The sequence below is a fragment of the Trichechus manatus genome, unplaced genomic scaffold (assembly GCF_000243295.1).
Source record: "Trichechus manatus latirostris isolate Lorelei unplaced genomic scaffold, TriManLat1.0 scaffold00008, whole genome shotgun sequence".
Classification (NCBI taxonomy): Eukaryota; Metazoa; Chordata; class Mammalia; order Sirenia; family Trichechidae; genus Trichechus; species Trichechus manatus.
Window position 1 is genome coordinate 17,399,862 of NW_004443944.1, and position 24,991 is coordinate 17,424,852.

Sequence of the window (24,991 nt, forward strand, 5' to 3'; positions counted from 1 at the left end):
TAAATTAAGCAGAAACCAAAGGGAAGTGAGCTAGTGGGTCAGTAAATTAAACACGTAGACCAAGAGGCAATTCTTGAAACAGAACAAGGGGATACTGCCTGGTTTAAAAATCAGAAAAGTGTGTATCAGGCTTGTATCCTTCCACCATACTTATTCAATCTGTATGTTTAGCAAATAATCCAACAAACTGGACTATATGAAGAAGAACTCGGCATTAGGATTGGAGAAAGATTCATTAACAACCTGCGTTATGTAGATGACACAACCTTGCTTGCTGAAAGTGAAGAGGACTTGAAGCACTTATTGATGAAGATCAGAGACTACAGCTTTCAATATGGATTACACCTCAACATAAAGAAAACAAAAATCCTCAAACTGGACCAATAAGCAACATCATGATAAACGGAGAAAAGATTGACGTTGTCAAGGATTTCCTTTTACTTGAATCCACAATCAACACCCATGGAAGCAGCATTCAAGAAATCAAACGACATATTGCACTGGGCAAATCTACTACAAAAGACCTCCTTGCAGTGTTAACTAGCAAAGATGCCACTTTGAGGACTAAGGTGCACCTGACCCAAGCTATGGTATTTTCAATCACCTCATATGCATGCGAAAGCTGGACAATGAATAAGGAAGACTGAGGAAGAACTGATGTCTCAGAATTATAGTGTTGGAGAAGAATATACCACGGACTGCTGGAAAAACAAACAAGCCTGTTTTAGAAGAAGTACAGCCAGAGTGCTCCTTGGAAGCGAGGATGGCAAAACTTCATCTCACATACTTTGGACATGTTATTAGGAGGGACCAGTCCCCGGAGGACATCATGCTTGGTAAGGTAGAGTGTCAGTGAAAAAGAGGAAGACCCTCAACGAGATGGATTGACACAGTGGCTGCAACAATGGGCTCAAACACAGCAAGAGTGTGAGGATGGCACAGAACAGATAGTATTTTGTTCTCTTGTACGTCGGGTTGCTATGAGTTGGACCCAACTCAACAGCACCTAACAACAACAACGATAATTACCCGTTAACTGGTTGCCCACGAGTCCATTCTAACTCACAGGACCCTATAGGATAGAATAGAACCCCATAGGGTTTCCAAGGCTGTAATCTTTAGGAAGCCGACCGGTACATCTTTCTGCCCATAGCGGCTGATGGATTGGAACCTCCAACCTTCCAGTTAGCAGCTGAGGGCTTAACCACTGTGCCACCGGGGCTCCTTTATAATAATAAACCAAACCCCTTGCCGAAGAATGGACTCAGACGCTCTGAGACCCTATAAATGCTTTAATCCTCACATTGTCATTATCATCCGTTTTACAGGCTAGTAAACAATGGCGAGCGAAGTTAAGCCAGTTGCCCGCGGCAGCAGAGCCGGGCAGCCACGATGCTTAAATCCCAGGTCACGCTGCGCTCAGGCTTGCGGTCCCCGTTCCTCAGTTCTTGCGTCCAACTTTTCCCAACTTTGCTGAGGCCTCTTCCACCTCGTCCCGGGGGCTCAGGCACCACCCTTCGCCTCCGGGAGGAGAGAGGGCGGGTCCCCAAGCGCAGTCCCCTCCCCGCACCCTCCCCCGGGCTTTAAGCCGGCGTCGGGGCCAGGCGCGGGGCAGTCCGGGGCTGGCCGGCTCTGCCGGGTGATCGCGCTGATGGCGGCGCTGGCGGCAGTGGCCAAGAAGGCATGGAGCGCGCGGCGGCTGCTGGTGCTGGTCCTCACGCCGCTGGTGCTGCTGCCGGTGATCTTCGCCCTCCCGCCCAAGGTAATGCCTCTATTGCCTCCGCGCCCCCATCCACCCCTTCGGCGGCCGAGTCACCTGCAGTGACCTCTCCTCCCCAGCCTCTGGAGCGACAGACTGCCGAGGTCCCCAGTGTATGTTTTCCTCAGACCTCCTCAACCGTCTTCCCCTCTTCCCAGCTGCTCCTTGGAGCCTGAGTCCCACTCGGCCTTCCGGATCTTCTCACTTCTACAGGAAAGATTTCTCTTTACTGACCTCTAATTATGTGCTTGGCGCTGTGCTGTGCATTTTGCTTGACAGTCACAATGAAGGCTTAATGAATACCAAGCTTTGTGACCTGGGGCAAGTTACTTAACCTCTCTGAACTTCAGTTTACTCATATGTAAAAATGAGAGAAATGACAGCGCCACCCCATGGAGTTGTAGCTACTTAAATGAGGGGATATATGTAAACCTCTTAGAACCATGCCTGGTACGTCGTAAGTACTTCATGCACACGGGCTGATTTTATTCTGCACATGATGGGGACCCCCAGGTTTAATGAGCGGTTTACTAGGGGCAAGGTGCAGGGCTAAGCTTTGTCTTACGCACATCCCCTTATTAGATCTGTTCAATGACCCTCGGGGGGGGGAGTATGTACCCCATTATCCAGAGAGAAAACTGAGGCTCAGAAGCACACGGCAAATGGTTCAGGGGCGATTTGATCCCTGATTTGTCAGAATCCAGCACCCAGGCTGTTTTCAGACATGCAAAGAAAGTAATCCCTAGAAGAATCCAAGGTTGCAGGTTGAGGGCAGGCCTGTCATTACAAAAATAACACGGATGGGGCTGGAAGGAGATGGTACTGCAGGTCCCTATGGGGCCCCTGTGCCCAGCCCGTTCTGGACACCAGGGTAGGGCACTAAGCACATAAGGCAAGCCTTCTACCTGCAGGAAGAGACACCCAAACCACAATAACAAAAGAAGATATGGTTTAGTGATGCATTACCCAGCACCAGCCAGTTGAGGCAGGGAAGATGGGAGAGGTGTTTAGAGAGGGCTGCCTGCAGGAAGAGGCCCTCCTTGAGTGCAGGGAGTGAGGAGGTGATACCTAGTGGTGTGAAGGAGACCCAGCGCTAATACACAAACGAGTCCTTTAGTGTGGAATTATCCAAGCTATTAGCCTTTCTTGATGTGGAAGAAAATAAACAATAAATGCTGGAATACGGATTGTGGTTAACTGCCAACGAGTTGGCCCCGAACTCATGGCAACCCTATGCACGATGGAATGGAACGCTGCCCAGTCCTGCGCCATCCCCATGATTGGGTTTCAGATTAGGGCACTCAAAAGCCAGTGCCCATCCTGGACCTTTAGCTGATCCCAGAGCCTTGAGCCAATCTCCTTCTTTGGGTTCACTTTCTTTTCCTTGTCTGTATAATGGGGCTGTCACCGTGCTAGGTGCTCGGAATTGATGTGACGGGCTGAGTGAGGAAGTCACCTGGGGTTCTAAAGCATCAGTGGTGGAAGGGTGGACAAAGGAGACTTGACTGATTACTGTTGTCTACAAGGCCCCAGGCGGAGCTCCGGGGAAGAAGAGATGAAACAGGGTCTCTGTCCTCAGGGGGAAGGAGGTCTCACAGCTTCTCTCTGCTCTGCCCGATAGGAAGTTCTGTGAACCCTGGGGCAGATCCAAGTGTTACGGTGCCTGAAGCATGTACTATATGGGGAGCTCTCTATAGGGTTGCTATGAGTTGGAATCGACTCGACAGCAATGGGTTTGGTTTGGTTTGGGTTTCTTTAAGAAAAAGAATATGGATTTACAAATCCAAAATTCAGTACAGGGCTTGGAAGGTGCTCTGGAGTTTAAGCATCATTAGCTTCACAGTGAATTGTTTGTGTATGAACCCCGACAGTGATGCCTGTAACCGCCTGTGATTGCAGCAAGCCTGATTTTAAAAAAGAAAGAAACCAGTTGCCCTGGAGTAGATTCTGACTCATAGAGACCCCATGTGTTGCGGAGCAGAACTGCACTCCGTAAGGTTTTCTTGGCTGTGACCTTTTGGAAGCAATCACCAGGCCTTTCTTCTGACGTGACTCTGAACTGCCAACCTTTCGGTTAGTAGCTGAGTGTTAACTGTCTGCTCCACGCAGGGACTCTAAGCCTGAGAAGTGCTGTTTTATCGAGTGTTTACTATGTGCCAGACACCATGCTAAGACCTTCTTGGGCATTGTCTTACACACCAAAACCTGAGAAAGCCGGAACGGGCGTTAAGACAGAAATCTGTTAGAGAAGGAAAACTCAAATATTTTCCACTAAAATAAACGATAGAAAAGTGATGACTGCACCCTGTCAAAGGCAAAAATCTTACAAGACCAGAAAAACAAGGCAGTCCTGTTGAATTCCGGCTCTCACAGGTTTCACTGGATCACCTCCACAAGAGCAGAGGAGATAGCTGCCGCTCGCATCCCTCTTTGACAGGTGAGGAAACGGAGGCTCGGAAAAGTTAGATGACTTGCCCAACGTCACACAGCTGGTATGAACCCAGAATGCAGAGTCTATGCTCGTAACCACTGTGCTTTACAATCTCTCCTTAGTTATAATTCAGTAAGAACCACTCCTTGTTCCCTCTAGATCCCTGGGAGGGGAGGGGGGCCCTTGGAGAGGCCCTAGATGTCACTGCCTCTTTAAGTGGTTGATAAACCAGAGCTTCTTCTTAGGAGGCAGATTCTGCTGCTTAGAAAAACCTGTTGTCATTGAGTCAATTCCAACTCACGGTTGACGCCCCATGTGTTTCAGAGTAGAACTGTGCCCCATAGAGTTTTCAATGATGGTGATCTTTACAGAAGCAGATTGCTGGGCCCTTCTTCTCTAGCATGGCTGGGTAGGTTCGAACTGCCAACCTTTAGGTTAGCAGCCAAGTGCAAACTATTTGTGCCACCCAGGGACCAACTCTGCTGCTTAAAACCAAAAAAACGAAACTCGATGCCGTCGAGTTGATTCTGACTCACAGCGACTCTATAGAACAGAGTAGAACTGCCCCACAGGGTTTCCAGGGAGCGGCTGGTGGATTTGAACTGCCAACCTTTTGGTTAGTGGCAGAGCTCTTAACCACTGTGCCACCAGGGCTCCACTCTGCTGCTTGGGTTATCTTAAAAAACCAAACTAGCTGCCACGAGTCGATTCGGACTCATGACAACCCCACGTGTGTTAGAGTGGAGCTGCACTGCATAGGGTTCTCAATGACTATGATCTTCTGGAGGTAGATCATCAGGCCTTTCTTCCATGGCACCTCTGGGTGGATTCAAACCGCCAACCTTTTGGTTAGTGTCCAAGTGCTTAACTGTTCGTGCCACACAGGAATTCCTCAGAATCTCTATCAGTATACCCAAAGCCTCCCCTTCCCATCTAATAATATTTATTGTAATTGTCATTATTATATTCTTGGTTATTAACAACCCACATGTTTCTCAATCTAATGTACAATGTGAATAAAAGCATCTGTAGAGAACATTGCTGTTTGTATTGATCTATGACATTTAAAGAAACACAGTGTGTTTGCTATGCAAATGCAGCCTCTAGACAATTCCTGTGGTCTTAACCAGCCCTGTGATAGCCTCCCCAGATGAAGGCACGGTGCTCTAACTTACAAACTTTGTTTGCTGTGAAAATGTAGCTTCAAGACAAGCATCCTCAGCATCCGCTGCTACCCTCAGCATGAGATTGCCGCTTGGAAACCTCTCTCACGTAGAAAAGCTGGGGCCACCAGTGCAGCTTGTTCTGTACATATGGGTTCCCAAAAGCTTTTGCAAATTTTCCAGCTATCAGCTCAGGAAGGACGTTTAAAATGCTTGGGCATTTGCCATTGGCCATGTGGGCTGGAGTGAGGGAATTCCCCTTTTTGAGTCCTGGTTTCCCAGCTTGATGGTGTCTCAACAGTTGTTGCTCTGATGTTCTGGGAGTCTGTGTGGCCCAGAGGACTGGCTCTCAGGCACCTGTCCCATGGGGCTGGTGAGCCAATAGGCAAGGTAAACATGGTGCTTACCTTACTTACCAGATCATCTGAAGTGAACAATTTCCGTTTTTTCACTGCATCAAAGATTCTGCTTCTAGGTATGGCTGGCATCTGTCTTTCTCCCGACCCCACAGCACCTTCTACAGAATCAAAGCGTCTTTTCAAGTTTACAATCCCTAACAGGGACAGATTACCCAGTAAGCAAGGTGAGCACAGGTTTACATGTGTTTATTTACTAATCTGTGGTGAACAATTTCACATGGATTTCAAAGAGACATTGTTCACTGCAGATTAGTAAGTAAGCACAAGTAAGCTCATGCTTATCTTGCTTACTGGGTCATCAGCCCCTGGCTGGCTGGCCCACAGGGAGGCTGGGGACAAAATGCGGGGAGGGAGGCAATTTTTACATTACGTCCTCCTGGCTTGGGAATGCTGCCAGCAGGGATGATAAGGAATGGGATGCAGGTCTGGAATGCAGTGGTTGCAATTTCCAGCGTCACTGGGGATCCCAGCTCTTACTACAGAGTGCCAGAGGCTCGGGAAGTCAGGATGCTGCAGAGAGACTGCCCCCAACTTTTCTAAATAGCCATACTGGGAGTTGGAGGCTGGGGAGTGGCCTTGGGTAGCTAATGGGGACAGAACAGACCTGTTAAAGCCGGCTTGCAAATAAGCACCAGCCCCATGCATTTACAGAGAAATCTTGCCCACTTTCCTGCCGTGCACCCAATGAGAGCAAATTCAGCTAAATTGACCATCTGGCCAAGACGAGTTCTTAGAGTGGGCGCTCACAGGATGGGTTGAGAAGGAGTTTGGGGGCATTCTGGGCAGGGCTGCTACAGAGTGTTGTGCGGGCTGCTACAGAGTGTTTTGCAGGCTGTTCACTGCACAGGGAACCTTGAGGAGCCAGGTGAGGCTGAAGCAGCCTGCAGTCCACATACCAAGCCCTACCCCCTGCCCCTCCATCCCGACCCCGCTGGGTCCCCCAACGGAAGGACCTCTTTTTCTAATTCGCACTAAGGTGTCACATAGGCTAGCAGCAGACCTAGTCCTGGGCGGGTAGACCTTCTCAGAGATGCTCAGAGTCCCACTTTCTCGCATTTGTCTAATTCTTGAGGTGGGAGATTAGAGGGGGGATTTAAATGGGTGACCAGGAAAATGTCCATTCCAGTTTCCGTTTTGAGGCTTTGGAATCAGAACTGGATTCTCATTCCACAGACTTGCTTTATGACCTTGGACAAGTCACTTCTCTTCTCTGGGCCTCAGTTTCTTCATTAAAAAATAACAACAATAATACCTTCCTCCCTGGGTTGTTACTTGGGCTCAGTGAAATCGTAAATTCCTACTTTTTCGTTCAATGCTCAAGGGATGTGTTAGCTTTCCCATTTTGCAGATGAGGAAACCGAAGCTGAGTTAGACTTAAGTTAAATGGTGGAAAGAACATGGGCCTTAGAGTTAGTCAGATCTGGGTTTGGGTCCTGGCTCTGACACAGTGGGCAGAGCAGCCTGGGTTGGAAACTTAGTGTTTCTGAGCCTTGGTTATGGATGGCTTATTTGTGGAGTGGGGAAGACTCAGGCCCTTCCAAAGGGCTGTTATGGGACATAATTAAGAGACGGTACGGGAATTGCCCAGTACAGTATCCAACATATAATGGGAGTTTATAGTAATAATAATAAAAGCTAAACTATTTTGTGCACATTTACCACGTGTTCTTTTAAGTACCTTTCACATTTTAGCTCATTTACTGTTCATTTCAGCCTCATGAAGGAGGAACTATGATTAGCTCCATTTTTACAGGTGAGGAAAGTGAGACACAGGGAAGTTAAGTGATGTTCCTAAGGGCACACAGCTACTAAGTATTATTTCAGTCACATCTTTTCCCCTCTTGGTCCTGGATTTGAGGAGACAGGGTGGTCAGGATTTGGAGAGGTCCCTTGAGTCTTTCCCTAATAGAGGCTTCCCAGAAAAAAAAAAAACTGTGATTCCATCCCTGTGAATCCAACACCTTCCTCGGCCAGACACTGCCTAGTGCTTTTAATTTGCGTAATCTCATCGAACCCCAGAGAGCTTGGACAGGGAATTTGTTCACCCGACCCATTGCCGTGGAGTCGATTCCAACTCATAGCAACCCTATAGGGCAGAGTAGAACTACCCCATAGGGTGCAAGGCTGTAATTTTTACAGAAGCAGACTGGCATATCTTTCTCCTGAGGAGCGACTGGTGGGTTTGAACCAGTTAGCAGCCGAGTGCTTAACCACTGCACCACCAGGCACTCCAAAATGGGGCAGGGTCTGATTTTGTCTTCACCATCCCAAAACGATTCATGTCATTTTTTGCCAGATCTCTGTACCACTCAATATTATTTACTTAATTATATACGTTTTATTTACCCATTGTTTAAATATTAATGCTTTAATGAGAAACTAACTTGAATTGTAAACTTTCACTTAAACTACACAATAAAAAAAGTTAAAAAAAATTAATGCTTTAATCCCCCCTCCTCCTGTTTTTAACTTAAATACCTTGACTTAAAAGGGAAATTTTATGTCGGTCCCATGTATGGAAAACCAGGATCATGAATGATTAATAGAGGGAAACTGTAGAATCAACAGATCAATATATAATGTTGCTTAATTCTGGCTATATGCTGCTATATGGTAGGCTGACATCCTAATGGCCCCCCAAAGATGTTGACACCCCAATCCCTGGAACCTATGAGTGTTACCTTATATGGCAAAGGGGTATTGCGGATATGATTAAGTTTAAAAAAAACCCAAAACCAAACCTGTTGCCATCGAGTCAATTCTGACTCATAGCGACCCTATAGGACAGAGTAGAACTGCCCCATAGGGTTTCCAAGGAGTGCCTGTTGGATTCGAACTGCTGACCTTTTGGTTAGCAGCCATAGCTCTCAACCACTACGCCACCAGGGTTTTTAATGACCTTGAAATGAAGAAATTATCCTGTGTTGTCTGGGTGGGCCTGAAGTAATCACGAGGATCCTTGTAAAAGAGGGACACAGGAGGAGGAAGAGTCAGAAGAAGGCAATGTGATGACAGAAGCAGCTAGAAAGAAACAATGTGATGTGGGGCTACGAGCCAAAGAATGCAGGCGACCTCTAGAAGCTGGAAAAGGGGAGGAACAGCTTCTCCCCTAGAGCCTCCAGAAGCAGCCAGCCTTGACTTTAGCCCAGTGAAAATGACTTTGGACTTGTGACCTCCAGAATACTAAGAGAATAAATTAAAAAAAAAATTTATTGTATTTAAAGTGAAAGTTTACACAGCAAATGAGATTCCCACTTAACAATTTCTATACAAATTATTCAGTGATATTGGTTACATTTTTCACAATGTGTTATTATTTTCGTTCATTCCATTCTGGTTGTACCATTTCCGGTACTCTAGTTTCCCTGCCCCCTTACCTTTTCATCTTTGCTTTATTTTTTTTTTTTAAATCATCTGCACGGTACCAAATGGTCAAAATTTACTATTTTTGACCATTTGGTATCATACAGATGATTTTTAAAAGGAGCTCATTTACTCACAGGTAATATTCTTTATTTTATGAGTCAATCTGTTATTTAACGAAAAGGTGACCTCAAGGGATAATCTCAGTTTAAGGCTTAAAGAGTATCTCAGGGCGATAGTCTCAGGGCATCCTCTAGTCTCAACTGGTCCACATAGTTCTGCTCCACATTTTTCTCTCGTTCTATCAAGATCCATCTATTGTGGCCCTGATCAGAACGGTCATTAGTGGTAGCCGGGCACCATCTAGTTCTTCTGGTTTCAGGGTAGATGAAACCATGGTTCATGTAGACTGTTAGTCCTGTAGACTATTTTCTTCTTTGAGTCTTTGGTTTCCTTCTTTCTCTTTTGTTCCGGACTAGTAGAGATCAATAGTTGTATCTTAGCTGGCCGCTTAAAAGCTCAAGAGAATGAATTTTATTGTTTTAAGCCACTAAATTGGAGGTAATTTGTTACAGCAGCAATTGGAAATGAATACACAGCAGAACCTCCACACTGGATCGGTTCTCCCGGGAGGGGGGGGTTTGGGAAGCTTAGCCTCATATCTGCCTCTGAATTCTGACACACTAGTTGTCCATCATTCACAGATGTGCCCTGTCACGTGGGCCTCTTGTTCCTGAGATACGAAGCCTCCTGAGTGTGGCCCTGTCCTGGCTTAAAGATGGTGACCCAGTGCACTCTGGAAACAATCAGAGGCTAATTCAAGAGCTGGGGTGGGCCCTGGGGGGAAGATCCAGGGACAGGGACAGGTGAAAATGGTAGGAGCAAAAGCCCAGAGGCAGGAATAGTCTTGAGCAGAGGGAGGAAAGAGTCCGTTTTCTCTTTAGATGCAGACTTCTTGTGCACGCTGACCCAGAAGGGCAGAAATCGGTGAAAGCAACCACTGATTGGGCACCTACTAAGCTCCAGCTGTGGTGCTGGGTGCTTTACATGCATTTGTAGCCAATCCTTACAACATCCTTACATAGCAGCCCCAAGAGGGAGCAACCAAGGGTCAGAGCAATGGAGTGACATACGCAGCCAAGGTCACCCTGCCGTTAAGTGGAATGTAACATGAAATCCAAACTCCTGGCTGTAGCCGCCAGGGCCCTGTATAATCTGGCCTCTGTCCACCAATCCCACTTTATCTCTCACAGGCTTCTCTTTCACTGTGCTCCAGCCTCATTGGCTTTTCTTGGTTCTGGAAACCTGCCCAGCTTGTTTCTGCCTCAGGGCCTTTGCACTTGCTATTCCCCCTTCCTGGAATGCTCTTGCCCCTGATCTTCCACAGCTAGATCCTTTTAGTCATTCAGGTCTTAATGTCAATAGCACCTCCTCTGAGGAGTCCTCCTTCCCCTTGATTATTCCTTCTCAAGTACACTTGCCCTCCTCGCCCTGCAAGTTGCTCTCTAAAGTAGCTTCCTGTTTTATTTCCTCCAAGACATTTATCTCAATCAGAAATGATCATTTATTTACTCAGTGCTGTCTCCCTGGCTAGGCTGTGAGCATTGTAAGGGCAGAGCACATGTTTGTCTTGCTCCCTGCAGCACCCCAGTGCCTACAGCAGTGGCTGGCACATAGAAGGTACTCAGTAAACAAACGTGCAGTGGCTGAATTTGGATTTGAACCCAGGCGTCTCTGACTTTTAGAGCTTGTGCGCTAAGACACCAGACTGCTTTCTAGTCATGGAATGTTCAGGCTGGAATAAGAGTGTCCAGCCCTTTTGCTTTTCAGCGAGAAAGACCTAGGCCCAGAGAGGGTATGGAGGGACTTCCCAACCTCTCCTAGCCAGTTGGTCACAGAAGCCTCGTTGGTCCCACATGAGCTCTCTCCCCGCATGCCAGATTTGCCCATTGCCCCATTCGGCGGTGGGCACCCAGACCCCTGGGCCTCAAAGCCTTTCCTCTGAGGCCCAGCCAACTTTCTGCCTTCCCGGGGCTCCTGCCAGGTGTGTAAACAGGCCACGTGATTCCCAGGGATGCGGCGGGGAGCAAGATCGTGTTTCCTGGCCCAACAGAACAGAACAGTGCCCTCTGGACTGATGAGCAGCTGGAGAGCTGCTTTTCTGATACCCCCCCCACCCCCTGACCTTGAAGACACAAAGTCAGCACCTCTGTAGGGGCTGGGACAAGTCACAGACATGCGCCCGAATTGCTCTCTCTTCAGCAGAGATGCATCAGGGGACATGGGAAGACACACACACAAGGCTGTACCATTTCCTAGCGAGTCATTTCCGTCCCCTGAGCCTCACCTGCAAAATGGGCATAATGAAACCCACCTGCGGGGAAGATTAGATAATTAGAAAGAGTAGGTGCTCAGTGTTGTTATTGCCTGCAGGATAGGGATACCAGGCTCTCCGCCCTCCTTGGCGCTGAAGGTCACGTGGGGAGGGGCAGCCAATGGGAATGAGCCTGTAGGTGGAGGTCACTAATACACAGAACATAAGAGTGAACCCCAGCTGATGAAGACATTGGAGAAGGGGTAGAGAGGCCAGTAGGCCTCTGCTCTCCAGCCTGGCAGGTTTCCCTCCCCAGTTCCCTTTGCTCTCCTCTCCTGTGGGGACCTTGTCAGCAATCTGGGCTGAGAGAGGGATTTGATTTCAACAGTGTTAAGCTCCCCTACAGGCAAGTGCTGGCCGCTGAGAAGCTGCAGGGAGAGAACTCAAGTTTGTTGAGGTCCTGGGCCACCTGCCTCTTTCCAGCCCTTTCCTCAGTCTCCAAAAGGCCTCGTGAAAGCCATAGCCAGCCCCCCCATAGCACTTACTAAGTCCAGGCAAGGTTCTAGGTACTTGATGTGTACAGTACTTGTTAGCTTATTTACTGCTTATCACGTCGGGTGCCATTATTATCCCCCTTCACGGATGAGGAAACTGAGGCACAGAGTGGTTTAGTCACTTGACCAGGTCACACAGCTCAGAAGTGGCAGAGCTGTGATTTGAACCCTGGTACTCTGGCTCCAGGGCCTGTTCTTATATCCATGCTGCGTGACGCAGGGGTGATGGACCCATTTTTCAGAGGTGAAGGCTGAGGCTCAGAGGGTTGAAGCCACTTGCCCAGCATCTCATAGCTAGTGAGTGAGTAGGGGTGCTGGGATTCGAGGTTTGGTCTGCCTTGTTGAGAGCCTGCGCTCTTCATGGTTGGCGAAGACAAAGGGGGAAGGGAGCGATCATGCTGGATAGGGTAGAAGGAAATCAAGGAAGGCTTCCTAGAGGAGAGATGTGTCATTCAGACACTTATATAGGAGTTTGGAAGTCTGGTGGAGCTCTCTGGAGGCTGAGCCTGGTGGGTAAGAGCTGGGGCTCGGCTGCTTGGGCTCAAATCTTGGCTTTTTAACCAGCTGTGTGATTTTGGACTAGTTATTTATCTCCTCTGTGCCTGTTTTTTCTTCACCAGGAAATGGGGATGATGATAATAGTGCCTCACACTGTTGCTAAGATGATGCTCATAATACGCTCAGAAAATGTCGGCTACCTTCATCAGCAAAGCACTGACTGTATTTCAGGCCCTGGAGGAAATGCTTTAAATCAGTGGTTCTCAATCAGGGGACATTGGGCAATCTCTGGAGACATTTTCAGGTGTCACAGCTGAGAGGGGTGCTGTTGGCATCCAGTGGTAGAGGCCCTAGATACTGTTAAACATCCTGCAATGCCCAGGACAGCCTCCACAAGAGAATTCTCCCACCCTACGTGTCAGTAGTGCTGAGGCTGACAGTCCTGCCCTCAATGTGTTCATTCCTTTGATCTCCCCAACAAGCCTGTGAGGCGGCTCTGTCAGGAGTCCCATTTTGCTGGTAAGGAGAGCGAAGCACAGAGAGGTGAACGGCTTGCCTGTGGGCACACAGCTTGGCAGCAGAGGACCTTGCAGGACTGAGAGGACTTGAAAATGGAGTGTTCCAGGCAAGACAAAACCACCATTGGTCCCTCAACCCTGCTCAGGGCCCAGCTCTAGGCTCTGCTGGACGGAGCTGACCGGGCCCCTCTGTCCTCTTGGCTCCCAGCGGGCTGAGAGTGGCCGCCTCCCCTTTGTTGGGAGAAATAACAAGAGAAGCCGTTGTTCCCCGCCACCCACAGTCCCACTTGCTCCCTGTGGCCTTTTGACATGCTGCATGCACCATTTTCTCATGACAAGCCGCTTTCCTGTAGGCTCTGGAGGCCTGGGGTGAGGGGCCCTCAAGGAAAATTCTGATGTCTGCAATGTACGGCAGGTGTGGCAGGTGTCCTGGGTGCCACTTGAAGGGAGGGCGCCACCAAGTAGTTTCTATTAACCATCACAGCTTCCGTTGCCAGCTGTGAGGGATCATTCAGCAAGTTAAAACTAATACTTCCATATTTGAGCGCCTCCGTGGGTCAAGGCCAACTGTGTGATCTTGCTCTGCTGAGTGTAGAAAGAAACGGAAAAAAAATGATTCTGAGCCCATCGCAGACCAATTTTCATCAGTGAAAGCAAAGAAGGTGCAGTTGTAATTCTCATGCAGTGCCATCATGGGTTAAGTAAAAGATTAAGGCGGTTGACTTGTATTTTTTAACTGATATTATGGTACAGTTACCTAAAAGATGGGTGTCAGATGTTCGGATAGGGGTGCAGAGGCATAGTGAGCGGGGGCAGAAGGGAGCACTTGCCCCAGGGCAGAAGTCCAAGGGGGCACCAGATGAGGCACGGAATGACATTCTGAGGCGCCACAAATATGAAAGGCACCTGACCGAGGCAGCTGTCCAAGAAGGGGAAAGGCATTTCGGCTGAGTGTCGCTGCTATCAATGTCTATTCATTTGGAAATTAGGGGGATGGGCGCAGCTGAAAGATTGCCCCTGGGTGCTCCTCACCCTTGCTAGGCTCTGTGGGGGCACAGTTTCCTGCTTGCCGTGGGCACTATTTTCAGTAGGGATGCCTCTGCCTGTTCCTTTTAACCACTTCCACTGCCTGTAGCCTCCTCAGATTTCCCTGGAAAGGGCTGGAATCCAGTCAGCAAAACTGCTCAAAGCTCCCCGAACAGGGCCTTTTACAGGCACAGAGTCTGAAAACAGAAGTGTAGACGATTTATTGAGAAGTGCAACCTGGTGATGGTAGAGCCGGTTCTGCAGACATCTGGGACTAGAACCCTGGAGTGTGCAGGCCCAGGGGAGCCTCGCAGAGGCCTGACGTGGTGCCCTGCCCCTGGCCCATCTCCTGCCTCTGCCTGGGGGTGGTGGGAGAGACAGAGGCCCGTTCTGAGAGGACCTTCTCACCCCCACAAACTGGCCGTCAACCTGGGAGACCTGGCTCTGTTTCCTGCACCTGCCGTTTTTCTTGCTGTGGGATTCCCTTCGGGCCTTGGCTTTCCTCCTCTCGGAAAGGGGCTGCCTCCCCTGGGCTGGTGTGTCCCTCAGAGTCACTTTCTCGGGAGCAGCACTGTGAGAGTATAGACTCTAGCACCAACTTTCTGGACTTCATTCTTGCTCTCCCATTTCTTGGCTGCGTGACCTCGGGCAAGTCACTTAGCCTCTCTGCGCCTCAGTTTCCTCCTCGGTAAAATAGGGATCATGATAGTACCTAGTTCATGGGTGTCGTGAAGATTGATTCATATCTTCATGACACCCCTTTGAACTAGGTACTATCATGATCCCCATTTAAGGTACTTAGGTATATGAATACCTGACATGTAATAGGTATTAGGTAAATGTTTGCTATCATTATTATATATATTATCCGCATTACGAATGAACCTGTGGATCCAGGGCTCAGGAAATGCTTTGTAAGTGGTGGACCTTGCTCCTGAATCCTCTCCTCTTCCTCTACTCACTCTGGGTTCTTGGGCAGGTGATGCTACCTCTCTGAGCCTCCATTTCCTCCCGTATAAAGTGGAATAGAGTTCACTTCCTAGGGGCTGCTGGAGAGTGAATGAAATAGTGCTTGCTCAGAGAAAGTTCTCTTGTCATTCTTATTCTTGGCCCAGAGCCTGGAGCCCAGGGGCCTGAGAAATGAGGGATTGTGGGCAGTGGAGGCTCCTTTTCAAATGGTGCGGGGAAGTCCCACAGTCAGACCCCCGCAGCAGGGGCCAGTTTCCCAACCATGCACCCCCCAGGATACCTGGGGCAGGGCCAGCTGGACCAAAGGAAGGATGAGGTGACAGTAAACCATAGAGAATTGGAAATGCCAGGAACAGGCAGACCCCCAGTGCCCTGGAGGGGTTTGGCAAAGCAGTGGGAGCCAGGATGTGGGCTAGGTGATTCTGGATGGATCCTGGCTGACCAAGAACTTGCTCTGCAAGTAGCAAGAAGGTACATCCCTCTTCAACCTTGGTGTCTTCATCTGTCACATGGGCCTGCCTGCCGCACAGGGCTGTGGCCAGGAACCAGGGAAGCCAAATACTGTAAACCAAGTGTTCTGCAAAGAGTAAAGTGCAAATAGGGACCCTGCCCATCTTGCTCCCCAGTGTACCAGCCATGCCTAGCACATAGTAGGTGCTTAATGAGTCTATCTTGAATGAACATGGAATCAAAACGGATATTTCTTCAGTGTCCCCTGTGTGTCAGGCACTGCACGCAATGATTGATACATTCATTCAACAAGTGTTAATTGAGCACCTACTATGTGCTAGCTATTGTTCTAACCAAACAGTCACAAGCCCTTGCACTTGTGGAGCTGGCACTACTGGGGGAGTTTGAACCGCTAACCTTTAGATTAGTAGTCAAGAGCAAACCATTTGTACTACTTGGGGACCTTTTCCAGATGGGGGGATAGTCAAAAGACAAACATGCAAGTATGCCAGATGGTGATGAGTGCTAAGGAGAAAATAAAGTGGAGAAGGAGGCGGGGAGTCAGAGACGAGGGGTAGTGGACTTTCATGAGTCAGGATGGTTTCACTGAGAAGGGAACAGTTGAACGAATAGCTGAAGGAGGTGAAGGAGCGAGCACTGAGCATTCCAGAGCATTCCAGGTGAAGGGAACAGCAAGTGCGAATGTCCTAAGGTGGGAGAGCATGGTGGGTTCAAAGAACAGCAAGTGAGCTTCGTCAGTCCTCATGACAGCCCTTCACAGGAGGTGTTATTATTCCCGTTGGTCAGAAGATGAAACTGAGGCCTAGAGCCAGGAGACTGAGCCCTGGTCCTTGGGTCACAGAGTGACCAAGTTGAAGAGCCAAGAGGGGATTCAAAGGCAGGTCCCACCCTCATGCCTTCAGGCAGGATTGTACTTCAACCAGAGAAAGGCCCCAGCGGTCCAGGAGGGGCTGTCAGGAGAAGGGGAGGTGGCTAAGCCCTGAGGGGGCGCTTTAGCTGTGCCGTCCCCACCTTGATGCTGGGAGCTGAAAGACCCATTGGACACATGGTGAGACTGAGGTCCAGAGAGGGGAAGGACCTGCCAAGGTCACACAGTGAGTCAGCCTCTTTTCTGGGACAATGTGTTCTGTCCTCCTAGAGTCAGGCCACTGGGGGCTCCTGATCCAGCCACAGCCCCCACCCCGCCCCCACCTGCTGGGTTTGTGAATGATTAGTGAGGCCAAGCGGCCTGGGGTGTGAGCCGCCCCGGGAACACTTTTAATGAATGCCTCCAAGGACTTGAACTTGTCATAACACCTTCTAATGAGTCCAGGGGCTAACACTCCTGGAGGCTGAGGGGGGAGGTGGAGGCCAAGGGGGGTGGCAGCCTGGCCTAGAGGTCTTCTGGAGCAAGCGACCCGCTCCACCCTCTCCACTTTACCCCACTGGTCTCACAGATGGCCCCTCGCTGCTTCTCAGAGTATTTTGGGGGATGAGAGGAGGGAGCCCTGGGTTGAAAATCAGAGACCAGACTCTGGGCTGCCTCAGCTGCTTTCCCCTGGGCTCATCCTGGGCTTGTCTCTAGCTTAACCCTCCAAGCCTCAGTCCCCCCCGGAAAGTTGTCACACTCAGATCAGCTCTGCTGATCCTCAGGGCTGAACAGACCCCCAGAGGATGGGAAAGTGCCTGAAAAAGCATTACTGAGGGCCTGTCCCTTCATTCCTCACCTGTCTTTTCATTTTCTCTTCCGAGGTACTCGGATTATTATTATCCCGGATACGGATACACAGATACGGGCCCCAAAGGGAAAGGGGTCCTCTCACGGCCCCATCTTTCCAAGTGCATTGAGGATGTCTCTTGGGTTCTCTCTCGTCCTGCCAGGCTGGGTCCTTTCCCTAGACCTGCTGTGTGAGCACACCAAACCCCTTTCCTTTGGGGTCCATATCTGTGTGTTCATGTCTGGGATAATAATAGGAGGACCTTAGGGTGTGCCTGAGGAACAAAAAGCTGAGTGAGCATAAACGGCTGAGCCTCGCACCTGCACATAGTAAGTTGTCAGTAAACGCTGGTTGCTCCCCCCGCTAGCATCCCCATCGCGAGGCCAGGACTAGGGCCAAGAAGGGGGCGGGCCCTGGGCTCAGATCGCAAGGTGGAATCTGGCTCCACCCCTTGCTAGATGTGCATGCATGCATGAAGGAGTTGCTGAGCCTCTCTGTGCCTCAGTTTCCTCATTTCTAAGCAGGGCCATTGTGAGTAGCAGGTGAGTTAATACATGTCAAAGGTGCAGCATTGTGCCTGACACGCAAGAAGCACTTGATAAATGATGACTTATCACGCTCCTCCTCATTTCTGCTATCACCACTGTTCACACTGAGGCAGTGTGGCCTTGGGCAAGTCCCTCAAACCCTCTGAGCCCTGTAAACTGGGGACAGTAGCCATAGCTCCCTCACAGGGTGTGGGGAGAGCGTAATAAAGGAATTGAAGGAACTGTGCCTGGCATGTGACAAGGGCTCCGTGCCTGTTGCTCTCTTGAATAACAGTGGTGTTGTGAGAAATGCTCCCAGCATTGTATGGCTTTCAAAGAATGACGGCGTCCATGTCCCCTTTGATCTCCCTCCCAGCTCCCAATGAGGATGGCATAATATTCACCCTCATTTACCAATGACGCGAAGGCTCAGAACTATCAGTCGTCAATCCAAAGCTCACAGCTTGAAGGTGGTAGAGCTGGGATTTGAACCCAGGACTGTGTCATTCCTAGTGGCCTTGTCACACTGAGGCTTGCTTCGCCTCTCATGGCCCCATCTTTCCAAGTGGAGGCCTCATGCCAAGGTCCTCTTGGCTTTTGCGTTGAGGACGTCTCTTGGGTTCTCTCTCGTCTTGCCAGGCTGGGTCCTTTCCCTAGACCTGCTGTGTGTGTGTGCCATACCCCTTTCCCTTTGGGGTTCATATCTGTGTGCCATTTAGAATCATCCCCAAATGGCACACCTGAAGTGTCTTTCAGATCATGGGGGTGAAACTTCCAACTTAAAAGCAGCAAGAAATGTACTCAAAGTAACAGCCAGTCAGTCGTAGGCAACGTTTTATATATATATATAAATACATATATATATAAAGACACACACACACACACACACACACACACATTGCTTACTCTGTGCCATGCGTTTCTCCTAGCACTTTAGCATATTAACTTATTTAATCCTTGCAACAATAACTCTATGAGGTTGGAATTCTTATCATCATTATTATAATCATCCCCATTTTACAGATGAGGAAGCTGAGGCACTAAGTTAAGTCACTTATTCTAGGAAGTGATAGAGGCAGGATTTGAACCCAGACACTCTGGCATTGGACGCCAAGCTTGTTGTAACCTGTAGGCTACTCTGCTTCTTACTAACGGGTCCAGATTGCAACCCCACCTTGTAGCTCCCTGTCCTGCGTCTTGGGGGCTGGCCATTTCCAGGCATCTTGTGGCGCAGTCATTCCGTGTGGGCAGCGGCTTGCCCAAGATGTTGAGCCACAATGCTTCAAACCTGCCTTGGTCTTAGCTGCTGCATGGGCCTGCCTGTTCTCCTGTATGCCCAGCCCTGGCTGGGGGTGGGGTGGGGACGCCTAGGATTTTAAAGATGACTTCTGTCTTACTGGAATTCAACATTCAGGCTTCACACAGCCCTGGCTGTGGACGTTCCTGGGGAGAGGGCACCACAGATGGCTGGCCCCAGACTTGTCTCCAAAGGGCTGGCCAGCATCTCTCTGGCTGGCATGGAGCCTCTAGCGCCTGCTGAGAGTCTGGTCACAGCCTAGTGCCCTGACAAAAATGCCTGCTGCAACCCAGCAGGGAGACAGGCTTGGCGGGAAGAGAGGGTGGTGGTGGATACAGTTTCCAGAAAGTTCCTGTCCCCAGACTTGGGAGAACAGACCATTTCTTTTTCTTTCCTTTCCGGAGTGACAGGGGGCAAGATTGGGTGCAATGAGAAAAAAAGTTGCCTTGTGTCTGCCTGGAAATCATTCCCCAGCTCAAAAATTAACCACCTGACAAGGCATTTTTTTTCTTTTTCTCCCTCTCACCTCTGTTTGGTTTTCCTGCAGACTTTAATCCCTGTGATAATTATTGGCTAAACCCTGAGAAAGTAGGATTTCTTCTGCTAGGAATTACAAGGCTTTCTGTAAGAAACTCAGCCCCTGGACTGGATTTGAGTTGGGTTTGGCTGAGTTGAACTGGCATGAGTAAGGCTGGGTCAGGGCTATGGCCAAGCAACCCCACCCCCTGCCCCTACTCCCAGCCAGGGCCAGGGCTAGGGTGAGACAAGTGAGACACCTAAGGGGCAAAATTTAAGGGGGCGATCACGCACTTGCTTGACTACTAGCCAGAAGGTTGGCAGTTAGAATCCACCCAGAGGTGCCTTGGAAGACAAGCCTGGTGATCTATTTCTGAAAGATCACAGCCTTGAAAACCTTATGGAACAGTTCTACTCTACACACATGGAGTCACCATGAGTAATATCGACTGACAACCACAACAACAACCCCAGCCCTGATCCCAACTCCTCTGTCTGATGAAACTCAGGGCACTGCTGTCTTTCAGTGAAACATGACAAAACAGGACCTTAGCTTGTCCAATCTACCCCTGACTTGCTGTGTGACTTCAGGCGAGCCACTTTCCTTCCTGTGCAGCCATGCCCCCCATCGCCCTGGGGTTAGATCACACCAGTGCTGATCTCAGCACTATTGACATTTTGGGACTGATCATTCTTTGTAGGAGGGGACTGTCCTGTGCATCTTAGGATGCTTAGCAGCGTCCCCGGTCTCTGTTCACAAGAAGCCAGTAGCGCCCTCCTCCCCCAGTCTTGACAACAAAAATGTCTGCAGCCAAATGTCCCTGGGGGTGGGGTGGGGGAGGAAGGCGCAAACACAAAGACCTGTGGAGAACCATTGGATTAAATGATCTCAGTTTTGTTCCAGCTGTGATATTTTAAGGTTTATTTTAAGATTTTAGAACAGTATTTTTAAAGCCGAGCTTTAAGAAATTAAGCTTGCCTTATTAATAATAGAATAATATTAATATATTATTATTAACAATTAACATAGAATAACAGTAGCTCATATTTATTGAGTACTCACCATGCATCAGTCACTGGGCCAATGGTGATCTTGTAACATATAAATTATTCTCCAAGATAGGTGCTATTATTATGTCCCTATAGCAGATAAGGAGCCCTGGTGGTGCAGTGGTTAAGAGCTATGGCTGCTAACCAAAAGGTTCGCAGTTTAAATCTGCCAGCCACTCCTTGGAAACCTTAAGGGGCAATTCTACTCTGGCCTATAGGGTCACTCTGAGTCGGAATCAACTCAACGGCAAGGGGTTAGCAGATAAGGAAATTGAGGGTAAGGGAAGTTAAGAAACTGGCCACAGCTAGAATGTGGAAGAATTAGGTTTCAGACTCAGGCCTGCCGGATTCCAAAGCCCACGCTGTTTCTACGGTACATGTTTATTGTAGAAAATATAGACAGGCAAAAGGGAATGTAGTGCTTTCTGATGACAAAATAACTAGTTAGAAGGTACTTCTAGTTAAAGTTAGTGGAATAAAGAGTTTTCCGTTCCATTAAACTGTCTGAAACAGCCCAAAAACAATGACAGAAAGCAAGAAAGGGAGGAGAAAATGCCATCACTGAGGAAAGGAAAAAATACCACAATCCCTTCCTACGTCTATGAAGATGAGCTGACAATGGCAGGGAATTTTGAACAAATTGCAGAAAAAAACCAAGAGTGGCATATGTTTCTTGGGCAGTACACTGAGTTTTCCAGAAGTATTTTTCAACCCCAAGAGCCCTTCCTACCACTGGCAAAATTTGGAACATGCACACAAGGGAGGGAGGAAAGGTTCCTGAACCACATGTGACAGTGCAAGAGTCCAGATGAACTGAACAGGGAGGCTCAGAGACACTGTGTCTTGGCAAGAAGCAGGATGGTGGAGTGGCCAGTGGGAGGGAAATGATGGTCAGTGATCAGCTGTACCATATATGATTATAATGGAGTTGAAGAGACATAAATGCTAAAAGAGACACAAAAGAACTGTGACATTCTTGGAGCTTCACCCTGAGTAAGGCTCTGGGCTGCTTAGAGTAGAGTCATATTGCAGGGCAATGTTGGTGAGAAAGGTTTCTGAGATAATCAAGAGCACTAATGCTCAGATAGCTGCCGCCCCAGCTTGCTCCCCAAGCCCTCTCCACACTTTCTTTGAACAAAGAGCTGGTCTTGAAAGAATGGTCCCAATTCTGTGATGAGTAGCCAACGTGGAGTGTGCAAGAAGATAGAGTGAGAAATAAGAAGAAAAGGAACATAAAATAAAAAGCAAACAAAGAATAGATATTGGAAGGATTCATTATGAATTAGGAGACACTATGAACAGATATTTCTCCATGAAATATGAAAAAAAAAAAATTAAAGAAATGAGGGCCTTCCTAAAACAAATCTCAAAAAAAAAGAGAAATAAAAGGGTCAAAGATGTAGAAGAAGATGAAAAAGCAATGTTCAGGAAGGAAGTGGAAGAGAAAAATAAAGCCATTCTAGAAAGAAAAGCCATATGAGAGCATCAAAACGGAGAAATAGTAAAAACATAACCAGGGACATAATAGACAGGCTCAAGAGGGTTGAACAAAATGAAGTGGAAAAGAAAGAGTGAGAAAACATGATAAATCTGGAAGTCAAAGGAATTCCAACATCTGCATAACTGATGTTGCTGAAGAAGAAAGTAAAACTGAAAAAAATATTAGAATCTTTAATAGAAGAAAACTTCTTAGAAACTAAATAAGAGCAGTACATGCAGATTGAAAGAGCAGACTGTCTCCCAGCAAAAACCTACAGAGACTCATCAACACTGAGATATTTCCTGGTAACATTAACAGGCTTGACGGTTAAGAAAGAAAATATCTATAGATATCCAGACAAAACTTAGTGAGTTAGAAGAGGGGAGATATCAGGCTGGCCTCAAATTTCTGCAGTACAGCAATTAAATATCTACTAATTCTCAGCATTGGCGAAGAATATTGACTATAGCATGGGCTGCCAGAAGAATGAACAAATCAGTCTTAGAAGAAATGCAACCAGAATGCTCCTTAGAAGTGAGAGGTTGGTGAGACTTCAGCTCCCTTACTTTGGACACGTCATCAGGAAAGACCAATTACTAGAAAAGGACAACGTGGTTAGTAGAGTAGAGGGTCATGAAATATAGAGAAATCCTCAGTGAGATGGTTCACACAATAGCCGCAACAATGGACTCACACATACCAATCATGATCATGAAGACAGAGCAGGACTGGGCAATGTTTCATTCTGTTATACATAAGGTCACCATGAGTTGGAGCCAACTTGACAACAACCAACAACAACAATTCTCCAAGAAAGAAAATGTAATCCAAGAATTTTACACATACATTACTTTTGTATTCAGAGAGCCTTTCTCTTGTTAAAAAATATACATATTTGCAGTTCAAATTTTGGAAAATAGAGGCATATAAAAAAATCAAAATTTAGTCATAATCTTATCCTGAAAACAGTGCTCCCGTCACATACACATTTCAAAATGCTTTCACATACATTTATCTTAATGGATTTCTCTGTGATGTAGACATCCCAGTATTATTATTTGCAATTTACAGGTGAACAGACTGAGGCTCAGAGTGTTCAGTGGCTTGTCACATGCATTCAGTAGTAAAACCACTACACTTGGGCTTCCTGGCCCCTGGACCTGAACTTCCTAGAGCAGCCCAGTCCGATAGAACTTTCTGTGATGATGAAAATGTTCTGTATCTGCACTGTCCAAAATGGTAGACACTAGCCACATGTGGCTACTGAGCACTTGAAATGTGGCTAAAGTGACTGAGAAACTGAATTTTTAATCTTATTTAATTTTAATTAATTTGAACTGAAGTAGTCACATGTGGCTGGCTAGAAGTTACGTCATATTGGACAGCTCCTAAGGTTGCTATGGGCCGGAATCAACTCAGCAGCAATCGGTTTTTTTGGATTTAATGCAGCTGACCACTTTCCATTCCAGCCATCCTCCAACATCACCCACATCAAGTTCTTCCAATCTCTGGCCCCTGGGGTTGGCCTTGAAACCCTTATCTGGCTCCTGTCTTCTTGGGCTGGAGTCTCATTAAGGCCTTATTCTTGGCTCATCCATCCTTGGAGGTTTCGTCTGAGTCATGCCAGTTTGATGGCAGAGGGAATGGGCTGTGGAACTGAGAGATGTTTTACCTGGGGCCACTACTTCATCTCAGCAAGATCCCCCTTCCTGACGCTGAGCCTGTGGTTAGGACAAAGTAGCAAGGAGGCAAACTGCCGACCCTGAGATTACCCAGAAAGTGAGTCTGCAAACTCAGACTCTTCCTCCAACCTCTGAACTCCAGACATTAAAAATCAAAGGCGCAGTGTCTTGGGTCACATGACTCTACTTTCTACCTTAATTCACCCTTGAAGATTTCTGCCCCTGAAGGATCAAGGGAAGCCTCCATTTTACAAATGCACAGTCTGAGCTTCAGCACGGCCAGGTTGTTGGTCTGAGTTCACCAAGCAGGAGGCCCAGAGGCAGATGTAGAATTGATCTGCTGTGGGGTGGCACATAATCAGGGCTTCCAACTGGACTCTTGCTTCTGCTATTTAAATGGTAATGAGGACTGGGAGTGAAGAGAACCGTCTCTCATGCTCTGTGTGGTCTTGAAGAAATAATGCTCCTCTCTAGGGCTCCGTTTTCCTGGCTGTGTTGTTGTTAGCTGCTGTTAAGCTGATTCAGACTCATGCAACTCTTATAGAATGGGGATTTTAAATGGAGCAGGGATTTTTAACAGAGTCCTCTGATCCCTAACAATCTTGAAATGAGATTCAGAAATGTGACTGTGTGAGCACTTTTTCTTGAGTTTTCATTCATCTCCAAAGGTGTCCATGACTCCCCAATTACAACCATTTCAATGAGAGATCATAAACTGGTGACTATAGGTTTGATACAGCAGGCAGATGTGTTTTGTTTCACCCACGCTTTCCTTTCAATGAGCAAAAGTTTTAAAATGGTGAAATTTCACTTAAAAGGACAATTTCAAGCTTCCCTCCAAAAATCAGGAGACCTGGTGCCCCGGGGCCACATTCCCTCATGGCAACAGAAGAGCTGAGCAGCACTGCTGTCTTCAGAGGGGCCTGGGCTCCCCAGTTCACCACAATCGCCACCACTCCCTATTGCACCCACAACCCCCAAACCCAGTGCCAGTTGTAATTTATCATCCAGCCTGAGCATTTTTTTTCCTCGCTAGAATAATGGTTTTCTGTACCCTCAGTGCTATCAAAAGTGAAATTGAGCTTTGAGGAAACAATGTGATTTTTCTTACACCAGCCTACTCCATTGCATTTGAGTTTGCAATGGCTGACTTAGATAATTTATTCATTCATTTAATAAATATCTATCGAGATACTGAAGATAGTGTTGAACAAAGTCAGAATCCTCGTTTACGTGGAACTTGTGCTCTGGTGGAGG

General features: G+C 47.9%; 1 protein-coding gene across 2 annotated transcripts in view; it reads left to right on the forward strand.

The window, feature by feature from the left end:
• Positions 1-1,611: 1,611 nt before the first annotated feature.
• The window catches only part of SLC13A3 (solute carrier family 13 member 3), an 80,896-nt gene continuing 57,516 nt past the window's right edge, over positions 1,612-24,991 (forward strand). Inside the window, exon 1 of one of the 2 annotated variants that reach the window (XM_012559022.1) lies at positions 1,612-1,762. Coding sequence is in view for 1 of the 2 variants with exons in the window: in XM_004370277.2 (XP_004370334.1) it covers positions 1,652-1,762 (111 nt within the window). In the remaining variant the exon portion in view is untranslated. The remainder of the gene's footprint in view (positions 1,763-24,991) is intronic. The other variant, XM_004370277.2, reaches the window with a different exon arrangement.